The sequence below is a fragment of the Lissotriton helveticus genome, chromosome 4_1 (genome assembly GCF_964261635.1).
Source record: "Lissotriton helveticus chromosome 4_1, aLisHel1.1, whole genome shotgun sequence".
NCBI lineage: Eukaryota > Metazoa > Chordata > Amphibia > Caudata > Salamandridae > Lissotriton > Lissotriton helveticus.
Window position 1 is genome coordinate 578,784,320 of NC_136063.1, and position 22,344 is coordinate 578,806,663.

Genomic DNA, 22,344 nt, shown 5'->3' on the forward strand with positions numbered 1-22,344 from the left:
GAGAATAATGCATTGAATCATTTGACCTTTCTAGCAAAGACGACGTTCACCTACTCAGCTACAAGAAACCGGTGAAGGAATCTGTGGAATGAGAAAATACCATATAAAATCATAGTTTTTCATAGGCAAATATATTTTATGTCGCTTCCACTATATCAACTGTATTATGTGTTCATTGATTTGATGAAGATAACCATGATGGAGTATTATGCGCAAGATTAACATTAATTTGTTTCCTTGATGTGTGTGAGGGTAGTTCCCTTCTGATAAGTGTGCCCTACCTTTTCTTTGAATGCATGAAATATTTCAGTTTGAAGGGCTGGCCGGGATCTGACCCAAGCAGAAAATCCTACTCCGTATATTTCAACCCAAAATGTATTATTTTGAATTGAATTAGCTATGCAGTACAAACGAGTTCTAATTGAGGTATAGACCACCCTTTCCCTTCATTGAGGCTCGCAGAACCAGAGGGCACAATCCACTGCCTAGCAGGATTTAAGCCTCAAGCAAACTTAGGTTGCAGATGTTTACATGGTTAAAGGCATTTCATCCCACTATATATGTTATATAAAAAGTACAGTCAAACGGTGGGGTTCCTATCGGAAGGTTCACCACTCCTTGCCTATGGTCCCAGATTGCGGGCCCTCCATCTTAGATCTTGCTGTGATTCCTTGGGGTGCCTTGGGCCTTACAGCGTTTGCATCTCTACGCATGTTTGGATCTCCCACTCCCCCATGTCCGGTAACCGTGGGGCCCCCGCCCTTCCCCTCAATTAGACCTCTGTCTGCTTCGTACTCTCTCCTCTGTACACAGTAAACATGTGTAACAAGTACCACAGGATTGTTTAGTTAGTTTCTATTTTGTTTATTTTGTTGTCTCTCGCTCATATTTATAACGGTGCATCTACGGACACGGAGAGTTTTAGATAAATGTAATTTGATAATGGGGGAAGATGTACCTGAATATACCAAGGATTATGCCCAAAACTTGTGGGAAATATTTGTTTTGTCTTGTGCTATTTGAAGATCTTGGCTTGCGGCAAAGCTTTGTTGAGCCTCATAAGTTGTTAATCTTTGAAAATGCAATAAAAAGACTTTGACAAAAAAAGTACAGTAAATGACGCATTCCAAGAGGCAGCTTATGTGTATGTACAGCGTGGTGACCCTACTCGTTATAATGGCTTGGTCAACACTTTAAAACTGCCTGTGACGAGTTGCATCTTTTGCAGCTAATTATATATGCTGCCCATATGTCTCCCCATATGCTCTTCACTGTTCTCATCCTTGTGTGCATGCTTCAGAGCTCCATAATGTGACATATTTGCCCTAAATAAAATAGAAAAAACGCTTAAGACGTGTGTATTTAAATGTAGATTTTTTAAATGGTGAGTTTTGTACTAGATAATTAATTGTTCAAATTTTATTATGTCTTGCCAATGCCATTATCATGGCTTTGAAGTACTCTGTGTGTGGTAGTTATCAAGTTTGTTTCTAGTTTGGCTGGACTCTGGGTGTATGAGTTGGGTGTCAGAGCGGCATGGCTATATGGAGTTAATGGTGGCTTATGCATACCTTAAATTGTTAGCCTGCTCATCATGTGGCTGTTATGAATAGTATGAATTCGTTATTTCTGCGTACGCTGTATGTTTAAACTGATTTGGATGCATGCTAGCATCTGCTTCCTATTTCTGAGGTCCAGCGCTGGGAAGCCCCGTTGTTGAGGCAGCTGTAAAAATCCCTTAACATAACGGGTGGTGTTCTTTGAAATGTGTTCTCTATAAAGTGTGGACATTTTAAAGAGAATACTTTCCATTGAGATACCTTTCGCTGTATTCTATAGTGATCCTGTCTATGGCACATTTAGTCAGGTAACTTCAGTGAACTTTTTCTCATTACTTGGCTTGTTATGTTCAATATCTATATGATAAGTGTCCCTCAAGAAGTCTTTTAATGTCAATACAAAAATATAAGTTGGATGATTTCTCTTTTCTAGCTTCAGGAAGCCAAGCAGATGGAGAAGGAACGACACAGGCATCAGTACCACTTACAGCAGTCACCTCTTAGCCATCATGAGCTAGAATCGCCCGAAATGAGTCACCTTACAGAGCAGAGTGTGGACCACCTAACTCAAGAACAGGATGGAGAACTTGAACACCATGCAAATAACGTGGATAGGAGCCTTCAGGAAGAAATCGGGGCAGAAAATGGTTTTGATGTTTCCAGTGCAGAAAATGAACAAACAGAAGCTGACCTGGAGATAAGAACAGAAAGTAATTGGTGTATTTCATTAAGTATCACGTTTATATTGTATTTTTCAGAGGCTGCCTCAGGTAGAATGGAAAAAATAGTTTCAACTGTATGGTGTGAAGGGCAGTATTCCAGGACATCTGACAGTTGTTGATAGAACTACATTCTTTTTTGTGTGATTCATTTTGCTAGGCATTTTGCTGGACTCGCACCGGAATTCATTTCATGATAGCTTTCTCTGAATCAGATGATACAACATACCTGTATTGTCTTTCACCCTGGTTGCAAAGGCCGTGTTTGCTTAATATTTTTACCACTTTACATGAGCTCAATATTTTTTGGCAGAATATTCTGAGGTATTGTTCTTTTGTGCATATTCTTTAGGAAATTGATACAGAGCACACAACTCAAAGTGTGGGAATAGGGACATAAATAAGGGTGGTGTAATTTTCTGCTACAGTATTTTGTTTTCCTGGAATAATGTTCCAGATAAAGGATCCTTTGGAACAGTGTTCCTGAATACTTTTACTGTTAATATTTTGAGTTCAATACTGTCAAGGCATAATGTTCTGGGAATATTATTTTTGTGGCATGTGTCGCTGTAGATGCACATGCTCTGCATACTCCTTCCATCTAGTATTGTGCTTGAACATGTGCAGCTTGTTTTTATTCGAAGAAGTCTTTGAAGCCACGAGATATAGTGACTCATTTTACCTTCGGGTTCGGCCGTGTATCACCTGAGCTCTGGGTTGATGCCTCGTTGTGTTCGTCATCTGACATTTTCAGTTCATCCAGGCTCAGTAACTGGATTTCAACGTACCAGCTCTTTTCAGGGTCCAGCCCTCACGGCGTGTTTTACTCTGTCCTCCTTTCCAAACATGCAGACTTAGTGATGGAAAAGACTCCTTTTCAGAAATGTCCTCAGTGTCACTCTAAATATCCTTGGACTGACCAACACCTGGTCTGAAACTCTGTCTTTTGTTGGAGCATTACGAAACCATCTGTTCTGTCTCCCTCACATTCTAGTCGAAAAGTCCTTGAGATACTAATGTGATCAGCGCCACCCTCCATGCACCATTGAGCACCGCCAGGAAGAGGCCAACCCCAATACCTTTAGGTACTGCTGCATAGAGGAGGAGCCAGAGCCTGGGCCTGTGAGCACAGGCCCTCCAGTTGAGCACTGAGTTGAGCTCCCACTCCGAGTCGGAAAGAAAGGAACAGCAAGTCCAGCAGATGCATCAACGCAGCAAATCTTCAACCCTGAGTACTCCCTCTCTTCCACCCCCCCACCGTTTTCAGGCCTAGCACAGCTTAAGTAAGGGCCAGGCAATTAGCCCCAAAGCCCAGCAACAGGCTTGCAGTCCTCCCCTGCCTAGCAGGCCGTGGCCGGCACCAACAGAAGGCCTCTGAGACGATTCTTTTACGAGTCCCAGCCTCCTCCAGGGCTGACAGCTGTTTTGACTCTGGCACTGAAAGTGCCTTCAAAGACCACTTTGGCTCCAAACCATCACTTGGTGCTGAAAGCCACTTCGGTTCCCAGGGACAAAAAGACTCCCTTGACAACAAGTCGACCGACACCCAAAACCCCATCATCTGTGGGTTCTGAGGAACTGGAGCAGTCCATCCTTAAGCGTCTCCAGGAGGAGTTTGACGCTCAAAAGCAGAGACTTTGCATCCACCCACAGACTGGGAGGATCAACTCAAAGCCACCTCCTAAGGTGGAGGACATAATTCCCTGCAAGAACCTTTGATGAGGTACTCTCATTGGAACCTTCACCTCCACCTAAGCTGGCGAAACACGAGGACAGGGGTATTAGCCCACTACCACTTTGTCCCCTGATCCTCCTTCTCCTCCTTGTGGATGACAGAGACAAGTACTATGTGTTTTTAAAATACCCCTCACACACTATGATTCCCATAGTGTCATACATCATCATTGGGGTCTTCCCGTCCCTCTACGGGGCGGGGCGTGCTACGACCTACAAACTACGTGGGAGCACTTTTTATTTTGAAAATAGACTGTCTTGTGTGACAAATGTGTGAGTGGTAGGGGGTGTAGGGATTTAAGTGCAAGATATGAAAAATTAAAAAATGTCCTGGCTAGTAGAAAAAATTATTTATTCGCTTCTCTAGCTGGAAATATTAAAAAGGGGTTGTGGTGTAGGGCTATATAGTGTGCCCTACTTGGTCGACATGTTTCGTAAGCAGTCCCCCACTGCTTTACTCATCAGGACCTCTGTTAATCCCTACTGTACTTGGGTAACTTTCTTTTGTGTAGTTTGCCTACTTTCCTAAAATGGATTAGCAAAAATCGGTAGTCTATTTAAAAATTAGGGCTTGAGTTGGCCCACGAAGGAGAAAATGTTGACATAGTCTGGTCTCTAGAAGAAAAGAGAATGAAAGGAAAAATGGAAAAACATAGAATCAAAACATTATTCTGAAACTTCTTCCCAAGTAATACATCACTGTCATGAGATTCCCAATTAGGCCTGTGGAGAGAAGTGATATATTTTTCTCATAGTCTTTTTTTGTTTCTTACTATGGATTTTTGGAGTACAATCCATATATTTCATTTGGAGAAATTTGTCGCTTTTTTGTGATATATTTATCGTGAAGAAATTGCATCCATACATTCACATGCACATGGTTCACTCATACTTATTAGGAACATGCACATGTTTCCTTACTTGAACGACTAGCTGGTCAAGAATGCTTACAGACAACAGTGGCTTACACACGCTCAGACTACCAAAGATCTCCTACATGTTCTAGGGTTCACCTCAATACAGTGAAGTCCCAGCTTCAGCCCCTTCAGATACAATGGTTTCGGGGTGCAGTTCTTAAAAAAGTCACTGGGAAAGTCTACCCCAATCAAGCATGGCCCTCTTTTTAAGCCAAATCACAATTTAACAGTCAGAATCATGATGTGCATCTTCGGCATGATGTCCTCTTGTATTGCTATACTTCCTATGTGAGGTTACACATGCATCCTTTACAAGAGTACCTAGCTACACAAGGATCACAGGCTGAGGATCACTTGGAAGATCTAGTGTTGGTTACAATTGACAATCTGTTGCAGAGCCATCCTTTTCTCGACCCACACCCGCAGCTGACCACCACATCAAGGGATGAGGGACTCCTCTGCATGATATGACGATTCTGGGCATGTGGGCACCCCACAAACTGGATTTTCAAATCAACTACCTGGTGCCACCGGCTAACCAGCTAGCTCTCAAGACTTTCTTCTTCCTGGTTCAACACAAGATAGTCCTTGTCAGAATCGACAATATGACCACCATGTACTACCTCCAGAAACAAGGAAGCTCAGCATCTGTCAGCGCTGGTGCAGGGCATTTGATGCTGGGCTTTTCATCACAAGATACATCTAATAGCAGAGTACCTACTGGGAGTGCACAATGATTTTGCAGACCTGCTTAGCCTGATGCGGCAAAAAGTCCACAAGTGAAAGCTCCACCAGCAAGTCCTACTCCCGTACTTTTGTTTTGGGGGTTCCTCCAACAGTGCCAAATGCCCAAGCTTTGCCTCTAGTTTCCCACTCCCACAGTCCATGAGCAATGCACTATGGATGAACTAGTCGGGGATATTTTCCTATGCTTTTCCTCTTCCACTCCTTCCATACGTGGTTTGGAACCTTCTGCAAGTGTCCTTCACCTCATCCTGGTGTCTCCCTCGTGGGACAGACAAACCCTTGTTCGCAACTCTTCTCGACGTATCTGTAGTCCCGCACAAAATGCCCAATCAGCCAGACCGCCTAACACAGAGGAAGGACACAGTCAGGCACCCAAACCACAGACCGCTCAATCTAGCAATTTGTTCTCCCGAGGTCTTAGAGTCTAGCTACCTAAATCTGCCTCCAGGATGCTTGTCTATACTTAGAGACCCGTCCATTGAAACCAGCTGGTTAGAACGTAGTCTGTTACTCACTTCATCTACAAACATCAGGCCTTACCTACACTTCTATCCACTTGAACTTTCCTGCAGTTGCAGCTTACCTATAAAATAGAGAATACTCTTCTTTATTCCTAATTCTAGTCATCAAAGCCTTCATGGAAGGACTTAAACAAGTTATCCCTCCCAGAATGCCTCTGGCCTTTGTCTGGACCTCAATGTAGTCCTAACTCAACTCATGAACCCTCCTTTTGAACACATTTACTCATGTTCTCTGCCGCTTCTCCCTTGGAAAGTTGCCTTCCTAGTTGGTACCTACTCCACACCACAGTCAAGCTATCCTGGCTGAAGACGGCTGATAGCCAGAAACCGGTCCTAGGATGCTTGATTCCGGTCCAGGAAAGACATGGCTTGGCAGTTCGGGCTGGACTGTTCCCATCAGGCACAGGGTCAAGGCTGATTTGCATATGGCCATGTCTGAACTGGGGTGGTGTGGAGTGCAAAAAAACGATGGATTTAGGCCCAGATCTCTGTACTGGGGTGAATGTATGACATTGTTCTGCATTCTGTCCATCAACTGTTGTTTTGCATTCCTAGTTGGTATAACATCTCCCAGCAAGCGATCTTCAAGCTCTTACCCTAGAGGACCTTTCTTCTAAGTACGCAATGACAGAGTCATCCTCAGGACTAACCCAACGTTTTTGCCTAAGTTGATATTCCCACTTCCACCTTAATCAGACAGTTGAGCTCCTGGTGTTCTTCCCACACCCAGACTCGGTGGCAGAGAGGGCCCACCAGACACTAGGTGTCAAAAAGACCCTCATGTATTATATTGATAGAACAAAGCTCTTTTGCAAACGCACCAATTATTTGTCCCCTATACTAAATCACACAAGGACCACGCTCTCTCCAGAGCGGGCACAGCCATATGGCTGATTAAATGCATTGAAACTTGCTATTCCAAAGCCTAAAGGCAACAGCCTGGTCCACCCTGTTCCCACTCTACCCACAGAAAGGGCGCTTCCATTGCCTTCCTTGGTAACATTCTCATAGCTGATATGTAAAGCAACTACTTTGTGCACTCCACACTTTTATCAAACGCTAATATGTGGATGTCTTATCCGGCTAACAAGCAAGTGAAAGTTGGCCAGGCTGTCTTAAGTATTTTTCAGTCCTCTGCAACATCCTCTGGCAACCCATTGCTTACGGAAGAACTGCTTTACAGTCTATGCAGAGCTTGTGTATCTACAGCTACACTTCACTAAGGAACATACTGCTTACCCTATCAGTTTGTGGCATTTTGTGCTGATTCACATGCACCGACCTTCATTCCTGGATGCCTGAAATTGTTGCAGATGCTTTTTCTTTCTTTTTCTTCTACACTGTCGTCTTTTTTTCTTCAAAGCTCTATCTTCATCCTCACCCGCCGTGCGGAAAACAATCTAACAATGGGGTCGATGCCCATGTGCATTAGCAGTCATAGGAGGAGTCACTATACCGTGTGACTTTAAAGACTTCTTTTTATTTTTTTTATTTTTATTTTTGTAAAGTTTTTATGAAGGTAGTTGCAATACAACAGTAGAATACAAGATGGAAGTTCCATGCAAAAATACAGTGCGGATTAGCAAGGTACATTTCAACATAGGCATATCAGTTACAGTGAGTGGCATAACTGCAGCAAGAAGACCATAAAGCAATGCCTTGGCAAGTCAGGTCACCTCAAGAACATGTTCACACTGGTGAGCGAGCTTAGAAAGGGAGAGCCCCGGAGGGCTAAGGTGCGCAGGGACCACAGGTAGGAAAAAGACGCAGGGGCCCAGCACAGACCAGCACCGGCGGCCGCCGCGGGCCAAAGGCCGGCAGGGAGAGCGGGAGAGGCAATGTCAGGAGCAGGGGGTACAGTGTTGGGGGGGCTGGATCCCAAATGGCCCAACACCTAGCGGGGGGGGGGGGGGAATTCAATCCCAGCACCGCGATTCCAAAGGCGCTTTTATCCGCGGGGCAGCCAGCGGGGTGCCAGCTGAAGGACCCATGGACAGAAAAATCACCCCTGAAGAGAAGAAGGAGGCTACGCATTGGCCGTCTCCATTGCCGCCGTGGACGCAGGGCCGGCGGGGAGCGCTGGGGAGGTATCTCCACTAGGGGCGGAGCAGGAAAGGAGGTAGGCGACCAGGGGGCCCCAGATATCGACAGGTCTAGATCTAGCAGGCAACAGATCCCAGAATTCAGAGAGTAGCGTCTGACAGCGGGAGGCGTCCTCCAGCCAATTCGCCACCGCAGGGGCAGGACGACGGCCCCAGCACATAGCCACCCTGCGCCTGGCCAATTCCAGCAGCATCACGATGAGACGGCGCGAAGCATCAGGGCAATGTTTGACGAAACCGAGAAGGCAGATAAGGGGATCTGGACCTACAGCCGCACCAGTAATTTCAGAAATGGTGGAACAGACCTCCAGCCAGAACAACTGTACCCTTGGGCACAGCCAGGCCAGATGGGCGAAGTCCGCAGCAGGTGTAGAGCATCGTACACATGAGTCCTCGGGAATAAGCACTAAGCGATGAAGATGCAATGGAATGCAGTAAAATCTCTGCAGAAACTTGAAATGGACCAATCGGAGCAGGTAGTTCGGGGAAAGTTTAGTAGTTTGGTTACAGCAATAAAGCCAGTCGGCGTCCGAGATATCCATGCCAAGATCCACATTCTACGCCGCGTGAGCCCGCGTCGAGGAGACAGGAGAGGATAGCAGGGCAGAAGCATACAATCTGGTGACAAGCTTGTGTGGGGACGCGGAAGTATATACAAAATCCAGGACTGGGAAAGTGATCGGAGGGTGCGGAAAGGTCGGGTGTAATTTTTGGCAGGTGGCACGCAGCTGGTAATATAGGAGTGTATCCATCAAGGAAGGGGACTCTGGAAGTGAGTAGAAGGAATTTCCGGGATACAGATCTGCAACAGTCTTCAAGCCCCGTAGCGCCGCATGTCGAGACATACTAGAAGACTGAAGGGACGGAAAATCCGGGTGGTCAGTGACGGGCATGGTATTAGCAGATAAGAGGGAAAGGCCAGCAAGGCAGCGCAGAGATGGCCACGCCCAGCGCAGCTTTTCAACTGTATTCACCTCCGTCCGAGGGCGTACCACGGGAGCAAACAAGGCAGTAGATAGTGGCCAGGGGGAAGCAACGTCCAGTTCCACCGCAACGTGAGGCTGGTAAGGGGTGGGATGCAGTTAAAAATGAAGAAAGCTGGCCTGAGTGCAGAGTGCGTATAGACAAAAGTCCGGCGCGCCCAACCCACCAGCCGACATGGCCAGGGTCAGGATGTCATAAGCAATCCTGGGTTGCCGCCCTGCCCAAACTAATGACACGACCAGAGAACGTAGCCTGCGAAAAAAATAAGGGGTGAGGGGGATAGGTATGTTGGAGAAGAGGTAGAGAAATTTGGGGAGGACCACCATCTTGGCTATGGCTATGCCAGCCAGGGACAATGGCAGTCGGCTCCGCAGGGGTATCTTCGACTCAAACCAGTCCACAGCACAGCCGAAATTGGACCTCCAGAGCTCGTCCGGGTCCCTGCTCAGCCAAACACCCAGATAACGCGTTGGGACGGACGCCCACTCAAAAGGAAAATAGGGCATGAACGGGAGGGTGGCAACGGGAAGAGCACGGATTTACTCCAGTTGACCTGAATGCCCGAAAGCCCGCCAAAACGAATAACCTCCCTCACCAGGAGACTGAGATTATCATGGGGATGGCGAACGTAGAGAGTAACGTCGTCTGCATACATGGAGACCAGGAGGGAGCGGGACAAGAAGCTGATGCCCCTGTGATATGGTGCTGCCGCAGCCCGGCGGCTAGGGGTTCCATGGCAATAGCAAAAAGCATGGGCGACAATGGGCACCCCTGCCTAGTTCCACGAGCAATGCTGATAGGGTCCATTACTTGCCCATTTATGCGAAGCCGGGCAGTGGGATTGGTATATAAGAGCTTAATATTCCGCAAAAAATGGGCACTGAAACCCATGCGCGACAGGATATAAAAAAGGAAGGGCCACTCCAGCGTATCAAACGCCTTCGTGGCATCGAGCAGAGCGGCCACAGCCGGAAGGTCAGGATTAATTTGGTGCAAAACGGAAAAGATGGTGCGAAGGTTATGGGAGGTTGCCCTACCGGGGATCAAGCCAGATTGGTCGGGGAGGGCAATGGTGGGTATTAATAAAAGAAGATAGGAGGCAAGCAGTTTGGCAAAAATGTTGTTGTCTATGTTAATGAGGGAGAGGGGCTGGTAGGAATCACACCAGTGACTTTAAAGACTTCTTTGGAGAAAAACAAGTTGCACACTTCCAAACCCAACACTAGATAGCAGGAATATGCAGAGCATATGAATCTACAAGTAGGTGAATCTACAGCCCAACATTCCTCTAACAGATGTTTATAGGGTAACTAACATATTCCTTCCAGATTTAGTATTCTCCAACCATTTATCTCTGGAATAATGTTCTAATTACATTTTTCTCCCGCATTGTAGTCTCTTAGTTCAATATCTGTTACTATAAATAGTTAGCAAAATGTTCTAGAGGTATTCTTCACGTTGCCCAATATTAAGTGTCCATTATTCTCTGACAGAGTTTCTTGAGGATACTGTCGGGCTGAAGTCCACAAATGACTAATAATTAAAATATTTTTGTCTGTATTTAAATTACTTTCTTTTTTATATAAAACATATTATATGCTTCAGTACAGTTATAATCTTAGCTTCCTGTATGACTCATAAGTCTCGGTTATGTAAGCCATTACTTCAGTGTCCACAGACCAGTGCTTAGGCCCAATATGGTCCAATTGAATTCCTCAATATTGACACCAGTCCTTCCAGATTTTATGGTGTTTCTGCGGGCATCCAAGCTTTCTAAGCTCATGCAATGGTTTACTCCCCTCCTCCAACCTTACAACGATAGAGGGCCCAGCTCCTTTCAAAGTTTAACAATGACTCTTGAGAATGAGGAGACCAATCTATAGCAGTGCCATTTTGCAGCTGTTGGCGTCCAAGTCTACATTGATGTGTAGAATAGTCATTTTAGAATCTGCGAATAGCTTCCAACCCAACACCTCACTTTGAGAAAGGAGCACACCCTCCCAAAAGGGACAGTTGGCCCACAACTCCAAGTAGTACGAATGAGGTCTACAGTCAGCGTAAGTTACTTCTTGTAAATGTCAACTACCTACCCTGTTTGAAAATATTTACAAAGCATTTGGGAAGCATGCAGGAAAAAAGGAGAAAAAGCAGATGCGTTGAAATCTACAAAAGGGACAGTTAGCCCACAACTCCAAGTAGTAGGAATGAGGTCTACAGTCAGCGTAAGTTACTTCTTGTAAATGTTCCCTACCTACCCTTTTTGTAAATCTTTATAAAGCATTTAGGAAACGTGCAGAGAAAAAGCAGATGCGATGAAATCTGCAAAAGGTACATTGAGCCTGTGAAATGTGTACAACATAAACAGATTAATACATTTTTAAAACGTTAAACAACGGAAAATAGGTGCAGAAATAAAATGTAGCTCCCCAGCAAGTTGGTCAACCAGCTGCGTGAATTTTCCATCTGTCATAGGGTCATTCCTTATGTCCACAGGTGTGTGCGCAAGACAATAGTCTCACGGTAAGGCATACTATAATGAAATCAGCCATGGATGATAATTAGGGAACCACAGAAACGCTGCCCCAGCTAATGGAAATTTTGATACCACTGAGGCGGCTCAGTTTATGGAGTTAGATTAGTAGAAAGCAGCTTGACATGCTGGAGTAGCCAAGATTAGGTACCTAATGGATGTATGGCAGGAATTTATGCTTCTGGTAGTTTGTCTTTGTTTTTGTTAATCTAATAATTAATGTTTCTTTTTTTCTTAAGGTCTCTCTCATTCTAGTGTAAAATTATGTGATGGGGAAATCAACGAAAGTGAAGAAAATGCACAGGATATTGTACAGAGCATTATACAGGATATGGTGAACACTGTTGTTGGAGGTACAGTCCAAATGGTTATAGTGTTATGTGTACTATATATATTTATCAAACCCTGTAATGCCAAGACAAACCCTGTTCTTTTCATTCAAGAGCCCTCCTTCCTCACAAAATAATACCTGGCTGCATACTGCAGTTCTCAAAATATATGAGTTAAACATTGTTGCTATCACAGCATATATAGGTCAAAAGCTTTTGGCTGATGGTTGGTCCAAGGGCTGATTGGGATGAATTATGTGCATCAGTGACAAAAACTGAGATTTGAATACAGGATTTCATAGCAGTAATTGATTTACTCTTTTCTCCCTTCTGTGATTGCATATGTTACGTTACTTTGTGTGTTGTGGGGAAATGGATGAATGGTGTGTAAAAGCAGTACACGGGTAAGGGAGCCCTCTACCTCCCACAATGTTTAGTTAGAGGCAGTTTTAAACTCAGAAAAATATTGAAGGCTGCGTGTTATTTCCTTCAGGTATGAATCACTCACTTGCCTCTCATATTATCATTCATATACAGTATTTCTGATGGATACATGTATGTGCTGATTCCTCACTTTGTGAATATCCCCAGCTACTAGATTAGATCTAGAGAACTCAAAAGCTGTGCTCCTACACGCCGGTAGGTAGCGCCATGCAACTCTGCGTTGACGCTCTGCTCCTTCTTTTTTCACTCTGTGAAGAGATTTTTTTGACAGATTTTCCAGCGTGCGAGGGATATGTCACCCCCATAAATAACAGTGGTTCAGCATTGGATGGACTATCGCAAAGATATGTCTGACAGATGCCCACAAGGTATGCCTCTGGTATCTGGGTTAGATGCACAACTCCAAGGCGTACAAAGAGTGCACCCAGACTATTAAAAGCTATTCAACACTGTGAAGTGAATCTTTACGTGGCGAAGCAATGGAAGGCTCCACACTGGACCTGTTCTAAGTCGAAGCGAAGGGCATATACCCTCTTCCGCTCCCGAAGCTGTTCCTGTTGCAGATCTTTTTACCGGTTGAAGTCTTCCGGTGAGTCAAAAAGAAACATTAGAAGTCAAATTGGGACTCTGTTCCTTCCCTCAAATCTTACTCTGAAGAGAAGGCACAACAGGGAATTTGTGCCTCGAAACCTCAATACCATTCCAACTGAGGAGCCAATTCCATTCTCTGTCCCAATTCTTCTCGAGCTCCTGGGTCCAACTTCTACGTTGCAGCAGGTCCAAGTATTTCAAGAGGTCATGCTGCTTATCTTTGACACTCTTCCAGATCCCTATGATGTATTTTTGGGCCCCAAGGATCTGCAGGAACCTCCATTTGTGTGGCTGTCGATGGGTTTGCCTTCAGAGCCATCTGTGCCCCTTGAACTTGCTTTGTGTTCCTTTCTTACAGCAGGTCCAGCTTCAGGCTTGGTGTCGAAATAAGCGCCATTTCCTCAAATGCCTATGCCAGCACCAACACCACCAGCAAAGGAGGAGGAACCACAGCCCATCGTGGTATCCGACTCCGTGGAGGCATCATTTTCAATGAGACCACGTCCAGATCGTGGTGTGCTGCTATCAATACCAAACCATACAGACTTTGACACAATTCCGCTTCCACATAACCGTGCAGCACAGACTGTACACCAGCTTTTTGGCACAGACCCGAACCAGAGCCAGCCATATGAAGATGACATTGGTGGGGATGGAGAATAGTTTTTCTCACCCTATGATGACGACAACCGGTATGTGGACTTACAATATGCCAGTGGATTAGACACCTCATCTGATAAGGGGCTGGTTTCCCTACACGGCCCAGCAACAGACGAAAGTACATCTTTCGTTTCTGTGGTTAGGAGGGCTGCTGAGCTCCCTGCTTCCATCTTCCACTATGCAGGTCAAAATTAATATACTGGGAGAGGTCCTGAAGCTTGGCCATGCACCACCTGAACCTCTCTTACTTTTTAAATGCAGACCTCACCAACACACTTTTGGGGAAGTTGAGCTAAACCATACTCTGGACCCCCAGTTAACCGACAAGTTGCCGGTCGCCATAGACCAGACCCAGGTGATCCAAATTTCCTAACTCTGCACCCAACCCCAGAAAGCTTGGTGGTATAGGCGTCTACCAGTAGAGTAAATCCGAATATACCTTACCAACTACTACTCCTGACAAGGAATCAAAATGTGCAGATATTTTTGGCAAGGGTATGTTCTCCTCTGCCAGTTTGCTTTGAGGTCGGTTACTCCAACCTCAGGCGCTACACCCATGCCCTTTGTGACATGATTGGTGAAATCTAACCTGCAGTCCTAGAGGCTTCATCCCCCTTTAGCCCAAATCATTCAAAGTGGACGGAAAAGTCCCCAGTATGGTGACAGACGTGCCCCTCTGTCCTGAGTGCCTTATTTGCATGGTTATGTGGACCCTTGGTAATGATTTTTTGTCATAGGCGAAGACAGATCATGCATGTGAGCCATGACCTAGGCCTGTCTCATGGTAATGCAGTCATGTTTGTTGAAGGGGCGCACCAAGCGCTAGTCTTAAAGTGATAGAGGCTACTGCCTTTACCAGGAGTTAAGTGACACAAGCTTGGTGGTGGCAGCCTACTAGTTCTGTTTTCCGTAGTAATCGGTAGTGTGAACTGACCTTTTATACCCGAATCACTGGAGTCGGGTCTACTGACCAAGTCATAGGAAGGTTCTTGACCATGTAATTTACTCACACTTGCCTTGCATGGATTGTCTGTACTGCCGGGCAGCATGTGGGTGTTGAGACATGTCTGAGCCTTTTAATGGTTCATGCCATGGAGGCCTGTGGATTTCATTTTGAAACAGAAAGTTTATTTGATTCAGTAAAATATAAAAACCATTTCAACTGATGTGAATGAGCATGAAAAACATGATGAAGTGCAGAGAGAAACAGTTGAAGAGTTCAAATATTTTGAAAAAAAAGAAAGAATGTTACTAGGGATATGACAGCTTGTACATTGCTATATTGCTTCGATTATCTTTTTTTTTATTCCACTGTATATTAACAACTGTATCACATATATCCTTTTATATCACTTCAAACATGCATATGCATATGATCGGCAAATGTTCCCCATATTCCAATAGCAATCTTTTTTCACCCCTTTCACTGAATATAAGCTAAACTCCAGATTAAATAAGCTATACATTCTATTCCTCCATCGTGCAAAAGATTGAGCTTCCGATTGGAGCCAGTCTGCCGCGATACACAACCTTGCTACCGTCATCGCAATGAATATTAAATATTGATGTTTAAATAAAAGGGCACCCCTCATAAGTTGCGTCCCGACCCCAAAAGCATAATTGTGGATGTTATAACGATCGGCTTCCCAATAATTCTGCTTAGAAATTTTTCGATGTTGAAGATAAAGTTCCCCAAATGGCCACAACTAAAAAAAAATATGTAGCATATCAGCATTATCCGCCCGACATCGGAAGCATTTTCCATCTTGTCCGGTTTTCCACTTAGACATATGTGCCGGGGTATAATATTAACTAAAGAGCGTTTTATAACATGGCACTCGCAGATTGGCAGATAAAAGCGATTCCCTTGACATTATGATAGCATACTTCAAAGATACATTGTCAACCCCCAAAACTTCAGACCATTTATCAGCGTGTTTCTCTGGATCATCTTTTCTGTATGCCAACAGTGACTGGTACACCTCCCCAATTTTTGCCTGTCGCTGCGTGGCCTTTATAACTGAATTGGAAGTAAATGTAATTCTTTGCCGTAGCATAAAATCGCGAATTTGCAAATATTTAAAGAATTGTTGCTTCAGCAATTTAAACAAAAGTCTGCATAAGATATTAACAAACCGTCTGCCTACAAAATCACCCTGTTGACCAATACCTCGAGCCCGCCACCCAGCAACCACAGCATCCCAAAAGATAGAAGGTAAAAGTTTCATAGCATTGATAAGGAAATACCAAGATAATTTCCCCACTTGACATAACTTTCGAATTTTTTTCCATAGATTAAACACCACTATTAACACCTTAAACCTAGTCCGTTTGAAATAGCTTCCATCTATTTCTTTAAATAGGCATTGTCTTGCCTCTGGTCCTAACAACATTTGGAAGATTGCGGGGGCCTCCGCTTCATTAACTATATCTTCTCCAGTCAGCAGTATCCACATTCTTAACAAGAAGCATGTGTAAAAATAGAGAGAGAAATCAGGAATAGCTAATCCCCCCCGCTCAATTGGTAGGGTCAAAAATCGCATAGCCCTTCTCGGTTTACTGGGTGCCCACAAAAATTTTGAACAAATAGACTGCAGCTGTTGTAATTGAAGTACAGTGAATTCTAAATGAACCACTCTAAACAGGTATAATACCTTGGCTAAAACATTCATCTTAATAACTTTCGTTCTGCCGATCAGTGTAAGGTGTAGTTGTGACCACGTATCCAATGAATTCTGAATATTAGTGACTAACGAACCCCAGTTGACCTCTAGTATTTCCTGCATAGATGATCGGATTTTAATACCTAAATATGTTACTTCCTTTTCAACATGAGCATTGTCTATTATAACAGTCTCTGAAATTAATACTTGTGTTTTAGTTGCGTTTAATTTGTATCCTGATGCTTGACCAAAGATTATAGCCACTCGTTCTATCTCTTGCAATGCCAAATAGGGATCCGAGGTGGCTATTGCGACATCGTCAGCATATGCAAATACCGAATATGGGATATTATGTACAAGAAACGGTTTAATCAAATCATTGTTGCCCAATAGATGAATGAACGGATTAATATAAAGTGCGAACAACAATGGTGAGCAGGGGCACCCTTGTCTAGTGCCCCTGGTATTGCTTTGATTATCATCTTGAACACCCTACCTCATACCCTCTACACACATGGCAGGAGTTTATCCCAGAAGTATAATAGCTATGAAACCGATATTGTGAAAAGCATAAAATTATGACCGGGGAATATTTTTTATTTAAATAAACTTTTATTACAGTAGTCTTAAACAGCAGCATAGATAGAGTTTTTGAAAAACAGGTGTATTTTAAAATAGTTTTTTTTTGCACATTCACAGGTAGTAAACATTTGTTAAAGAACCCTTTGCATGCATTGTTCATATTTTCTAAAATCAATTGTAATAAAAAACATTAGAAAAGAAAAATAAGTAAAGATGGAACAGGAAAAGGAGCATTGTTCAACTTAAAGAAAAAATCAGTCAGTGTGTAAGTTGTCACTACACCTTAACTAGCAGTGGTAAGAAACTCTATGAAATTCAATAAGAATTGAGAAATAAAAAAGACAAGCAACTGAAATGTAGAGTTCATACAGGATTTACAATTACTAAAATGAAAGGTATTTAGCTATTCCAGAGGACATAAAACCCCACGATCACTCTAGTGTATAACGCTAGCGTAAAATTTGTGTTGGCAGAAGAGTGAAGTTAAAATCCAAATGTCATAATAACAGTTTTTTGCCTAATGGACAAGCATTCTGTAAAAATGGCACCTATTTTAACTTAATTAATTTCTGAGTCCTTGTAGTAGTTTTGCCCAAGGCCTGGCATATTGATCCTCTGAGGCCCAGATAAGATCTAATTAATCCCAATCTGTTGTTTACCTATTAAGAGTATCTAGTATATACATTCCATCTTTGTTGTAATGAAACATAGCACTGGCACTTTGGCTGTGGATACAAACATATTCTTAATTGTAACCTCATGCAGTCAAGTCAACATATTATGACTTATGTAAAACTTCGATCACAACCAAATATCTTGTTTATCAACACCAGCTCAAATCTGTTACTTAAGTTCCTCTTTAGCAAGTCATTTGTCATTGAGCTAGGGTAGCCCAAGTATTCATTTAAATTCCCTCAGTGCCAAAAGTAGTATGTGAAATCCTCTAAGATTTAACGGTATTTAGGTTCAAGTAGTATCTAGTGTAATATTCATTTTATTTCATTTTGTTTTTAAAACAATTTTATGGAGCGCAAGTGAGGAGGTGTCAGTGTGATGTATAGAGGACAGTTTTTGAGATGGAGATCACTTAAATATACGCAGTTAAAGTATGAATACAAATTCACAAACTCATACGTGTGCAAATATACTTAGAAATATCATCTTAATAATCATGATAGCAGCAGGGAAGAGTGACATAGATTAGTATTTTTTTTTTTATTTCAAGTCATTTTTATTTTCGAATCAGAAATAAAAACAAAGTACAAGACAATACAATACAATAAGGATCAAAGAGGCGAAAAAAAACCACAAAAAAAAACACCAAGATTCATCATATGCAAGACCTGAACGTGCAAGAAAAAAAAACTGGTGAGTGAATCATTGACTCATTAGTGTAGCGGACAAACCTAAATAAACAAAAGAGACATCAGCAGTGGTCGTGCAATTACATACATATTACGTATATATGAATACAATCGCAGTTGCGAAACCATCAAGTGACGCGCATTAGGGTCAAGTCTTTACTCGGAGGGTTGCTGGTTAGAGCAGGATGTCTTGAGAATAGCTCATTGTCCTAAGGGGAATCGAACGAGAAGGAGGAAGCGTCTAGGGCCTTCCAAAGCTTTTTATGGGAGATGCGACTTGGTGAAGAGTGTAATGTAGGGTTATCGGCACCTCTTAGGAAGGACAGCCACTCTTGCCACATTTTGAATGACACCTCAGAAGAATTCTTCCATTTACACAGAATAACCTTGCATGCCAAGGTTAGGCGGAGATCAAGAAGTTGGCTATCCACCGGATTTGTCAGACGTGGCTCTTGTACCCCCAGTAGAACATACACAAACTCTCTAGGTGGGTTGAAACCAAAGATGTGCTTAATACAGTCAAATATTCTGTTCCAGTAACCCTTCAGTAAAGGGCAATTAAATAACATGTGTGCCAAGTCCCCCACTTCCGCCTCACAATTCCAGCAATTTGGGGAGTCCCTTAGGTTTGTTTTATAGAGTCTTTCAGGTGTCCAATACGTTCTGTTAATTAACATGAATTTAGTCTGTGACAGAATAGGCGAAATCTTATTTCTAAATGCGGTAGTGTGTATTATATCCCAGTCAAAGATCATACCCGTCGTGTTTGATTCTGTTTCCCACTTTGTCTCATTCTTCCTGCTCGCTTTCTGAGGGAGGGGAAGGAGTATTTTATAGATCTTTGAAACGAAATGTCCAGATTTATAGATGCGTGGAACAGAGTCCCATAGCCATGGTTCAGATGAGGACAATGAGCGTGCAGAGAGGAGAGTTTTTAACTTCAGGAAGTCATAAAAATCTAATGGCGTGAGGGCATGTGTGGCTTGTAGTGACGAGAATGGTAGGGGATCAGTCCCCTTGAAAAGATCACTAGCTAAGTTAATACCTTTCGCGGACCAGTGTACCCACTGGAGCGGTGCTCCGTTGATTTTCAGTAATGGGTTGTACCAGAGAGAAATTGATGTGGATTTTTTGATCTTTAGGCCTTTGTGGTTTGCTTGATCAAGTTTCAGGAGAGCCCTTCTTGTGTTCAAAAAAATATATTTGGAATGGGGTATATGTGTAAGCTCCATGGTGAGTAGGGCCACGAGTGGGATATTGCCCAATATCGCTTTTTCGATGTCTAACCACAGCGGGATATAGTCTGAATCTTTGATTAGCCATAAAGCTCCTTGTTTACATAGGAACGCTGTCTGGTAGTGTCTGAAGTTCGGGAGGCCCAGGCCGCCTTTATCTTTAGCTAGTTGTAGCTTTTTCATTGATATCCTTGGTTTCCTCCCTTGCCACAGAAACGTACCAAACAGCTTCTCTACCCTGTGAATAAAGTCATCGGAGAAAGTCATTGGGAGCATACATGCTATGTAGTTAACTAAAGGTGTTACCATCATCTTCAGGGTTTCAGCCCTGCCCCACCAGGATAAGTATTTAGGGGACCAACCATCTAGGAGCTTGTTTATTTTGTTTAGAACGATGTTCTCATTAGTGCGAATCGTAGAGATTAGATCGCTATCAAAGTCTAACCCCAGGTATTTAAAGCAGCCCGGCTGCCATGTTAGCCCCGAGTTTCCTATCATTTCTTTAGTCCCAAGATTATTGAGCGACTTGACTTCTGTCTTGTCTTTGTTTAATTTGTAGCCCGATACTTTAGAAAATTCGTCAATCGTCGTGAGTAGGGCCGGTATTGCTTCATTCGCTTTCTCTGAGATTACCAATACATCATCAGCATATGCTGTTAATTTTATGACACAGTCGTTGAAGGGGATTCCAGCTATATTCTTGTTGTGTCTAATTTGATACAGGAATGGTTCGATAGCCAACACGAATAGTGACGGGGAGAGAGGACATCCCTGTCTCGTGCCTTGGTATAGTCGAAAAGGTGACGAGAGTGACCCACCCGCCCTGACCCTCGCTACAGGGCAGAAATAAAGGGACATGATCATCTTTATGATTGAGGGGCCTAAATTAAACTTACGGAGCACGGCCTCCAGATACCTCCAATCTACTTTATCGAATGCTTTTTCAGCATCTAATGTTATTGCTGCTGTGGGGGTGGATAGGAGTTTAGCTTTCTCTAATACATGCTCTAGAGCCCTGGTGTTGTCACTAGACAGCCTGTTTTTCATGAATCCCGCTTGGGAAGAGTGTATGAGTTTTGGTAGTATTTTCTGGAGGCGTGCCGCTAGGATGGAGGCAAAGATCTTACAGTCAAGGTTTATGAGGGAAATGGGCCTATAGTTCTTAGTTAAGGTGGGATCTTTCCCTTCTTTCGGAATAACCGCTATGGTAGCCTCTGATAGGGTGCCCTTAGCTTCACCTGTTTCACTTATTTCCTCGAACATGTTGAGCAGAGGTTGCGTGATTGACATGGAAAAGCATTTGTAAAATTTCGCGGAGAAGCCGTCTGGACCGGGGGGCTTTACCACATTTCAAAGATTTAATGGCAGACTGAACTTCCAGTAGCGAGATCGGGCCGTTTATGTCTGTTTGCTCTTCCTCGGACAAGGAAGGGAGGTTGCAGTTATTCAAATACTCATTTATCTTTTGGTTTTCCACTTCTACATTATAGATTAGTATTTTTAATGGGGATTGATGAGTTGTTAAATTTGAAGTTGGAGGTAGGCAAGAATAGCAATCATTGTGGGATAGAAAGCAGAAGGGAATGAGCAAGGCAAAGACAAACAGAGGAGGTGTTGCTGTGCTCAATTGGGTTGAACTCATTCTCCAGTTTCTTCAGTAATCAGTCAATCAATCAGTAGATTTGTAGAGTGGTACTTGTCACCCATGAGAGAATCCAGGTGCTGGCAGGGTCAAGTTGATTAGCCGAATAAACAGTTCTTCAGGGACTTTATGAACTCTGTAAGAGATAGGGAGGTCCGTAGATGAAAGGCTAGCATGTTACATTTCTTTGCTGCTAGGTAGAAGGAGCACCCTCTGCATCTGCTATGTCGGATGAGGGGGGGAGGGTTAGATAAAGGGAAGTTGAGCGCAGGTGTCTGGGGGCTGATGGAAGTTCAGGCTGTAGTTTAACTATGCAGGTCTGCAGTTGTGTAGGGCCTTGTATGCATGGGTCAGGAGCTTGAACTGGCATCTTTTCGGTACAGGGAGCCAGTGGAGATCCCTGAGGTAGGTGGTGATGTGGGTGTGTCTAGGGAGATCCAGGATGAGTCTGGCTGCAGCTTTCGATATATGGTCTGTAGTCGTCGGAGGAGTGGAGCTGCGATCCTAGAGGGCGTTGCCGCATTCCAGTCATCTGGTGAGGAGGACCTGGGTGATGGTTCGTCTTGAGTTTTTGGGGTAGGCTTTTGAATATCTTACGAAGGAAGCGGAAAATGAATAAGCAGGAGGAGGAGTTGACCTGGCTCATCATGGTTAGCTTGTTGTCCAGAATGATGCCTATGTTCTTAGCATGGTCAGTGTGGGTAGGAGTAGGAGCTTTTGTTTCCGAAACACAGTACCTCTTACTTGTCCATGCTGAGCGATACAAAGGGGGATGATGGACGGAGCGTTTGAACAAATCAAACACTCACCCCCAGTCAACTGATCTGGGTTTAATCCATCACCATTCTTTAGTTCACTCAGCCACCGCAGTTCAGACATGGCCATATGCAAATCAGTCTGACCCTGTGCCTCATGGGAACAGTCCAGCCCGAACTGTCAAGCCATGTCTTCCCTGGACCGGAAACAAGCATCCTGGGACCGGTTTCGGATTCATAATCCTCATCAGCCAGGCTATCTTGAA

At 43.8% G+C, this 22,344-nt stretch overlaps 1 protein-coding gene across 1 annotated transcript in view; it reads left to right on the forward strand.

Moving 5' to 3' along the window:
• Nucleotides 1–22,344, forward strand: part of ARFGEF1 (ARF guanine nucleotide exchange factor 1) — a 972,411-nt gene that overhangs the window by 289,276 nt on the left and 660,791 nt on the right. Inside the window, exons 6-7 of the mRNA XM_078687191.1 lie at nt 1,993–2,269; nt 12,053–12,166. Coding sequence (XP_078543317.1) covers nt 1,993–2,269; nt 12,053–12,166 — 391 coding nt within the window. The remainder of the gene's footprint in view (nt 1–1,992; nt 2,270–12,052; nt 12,167–22,344) is intronic.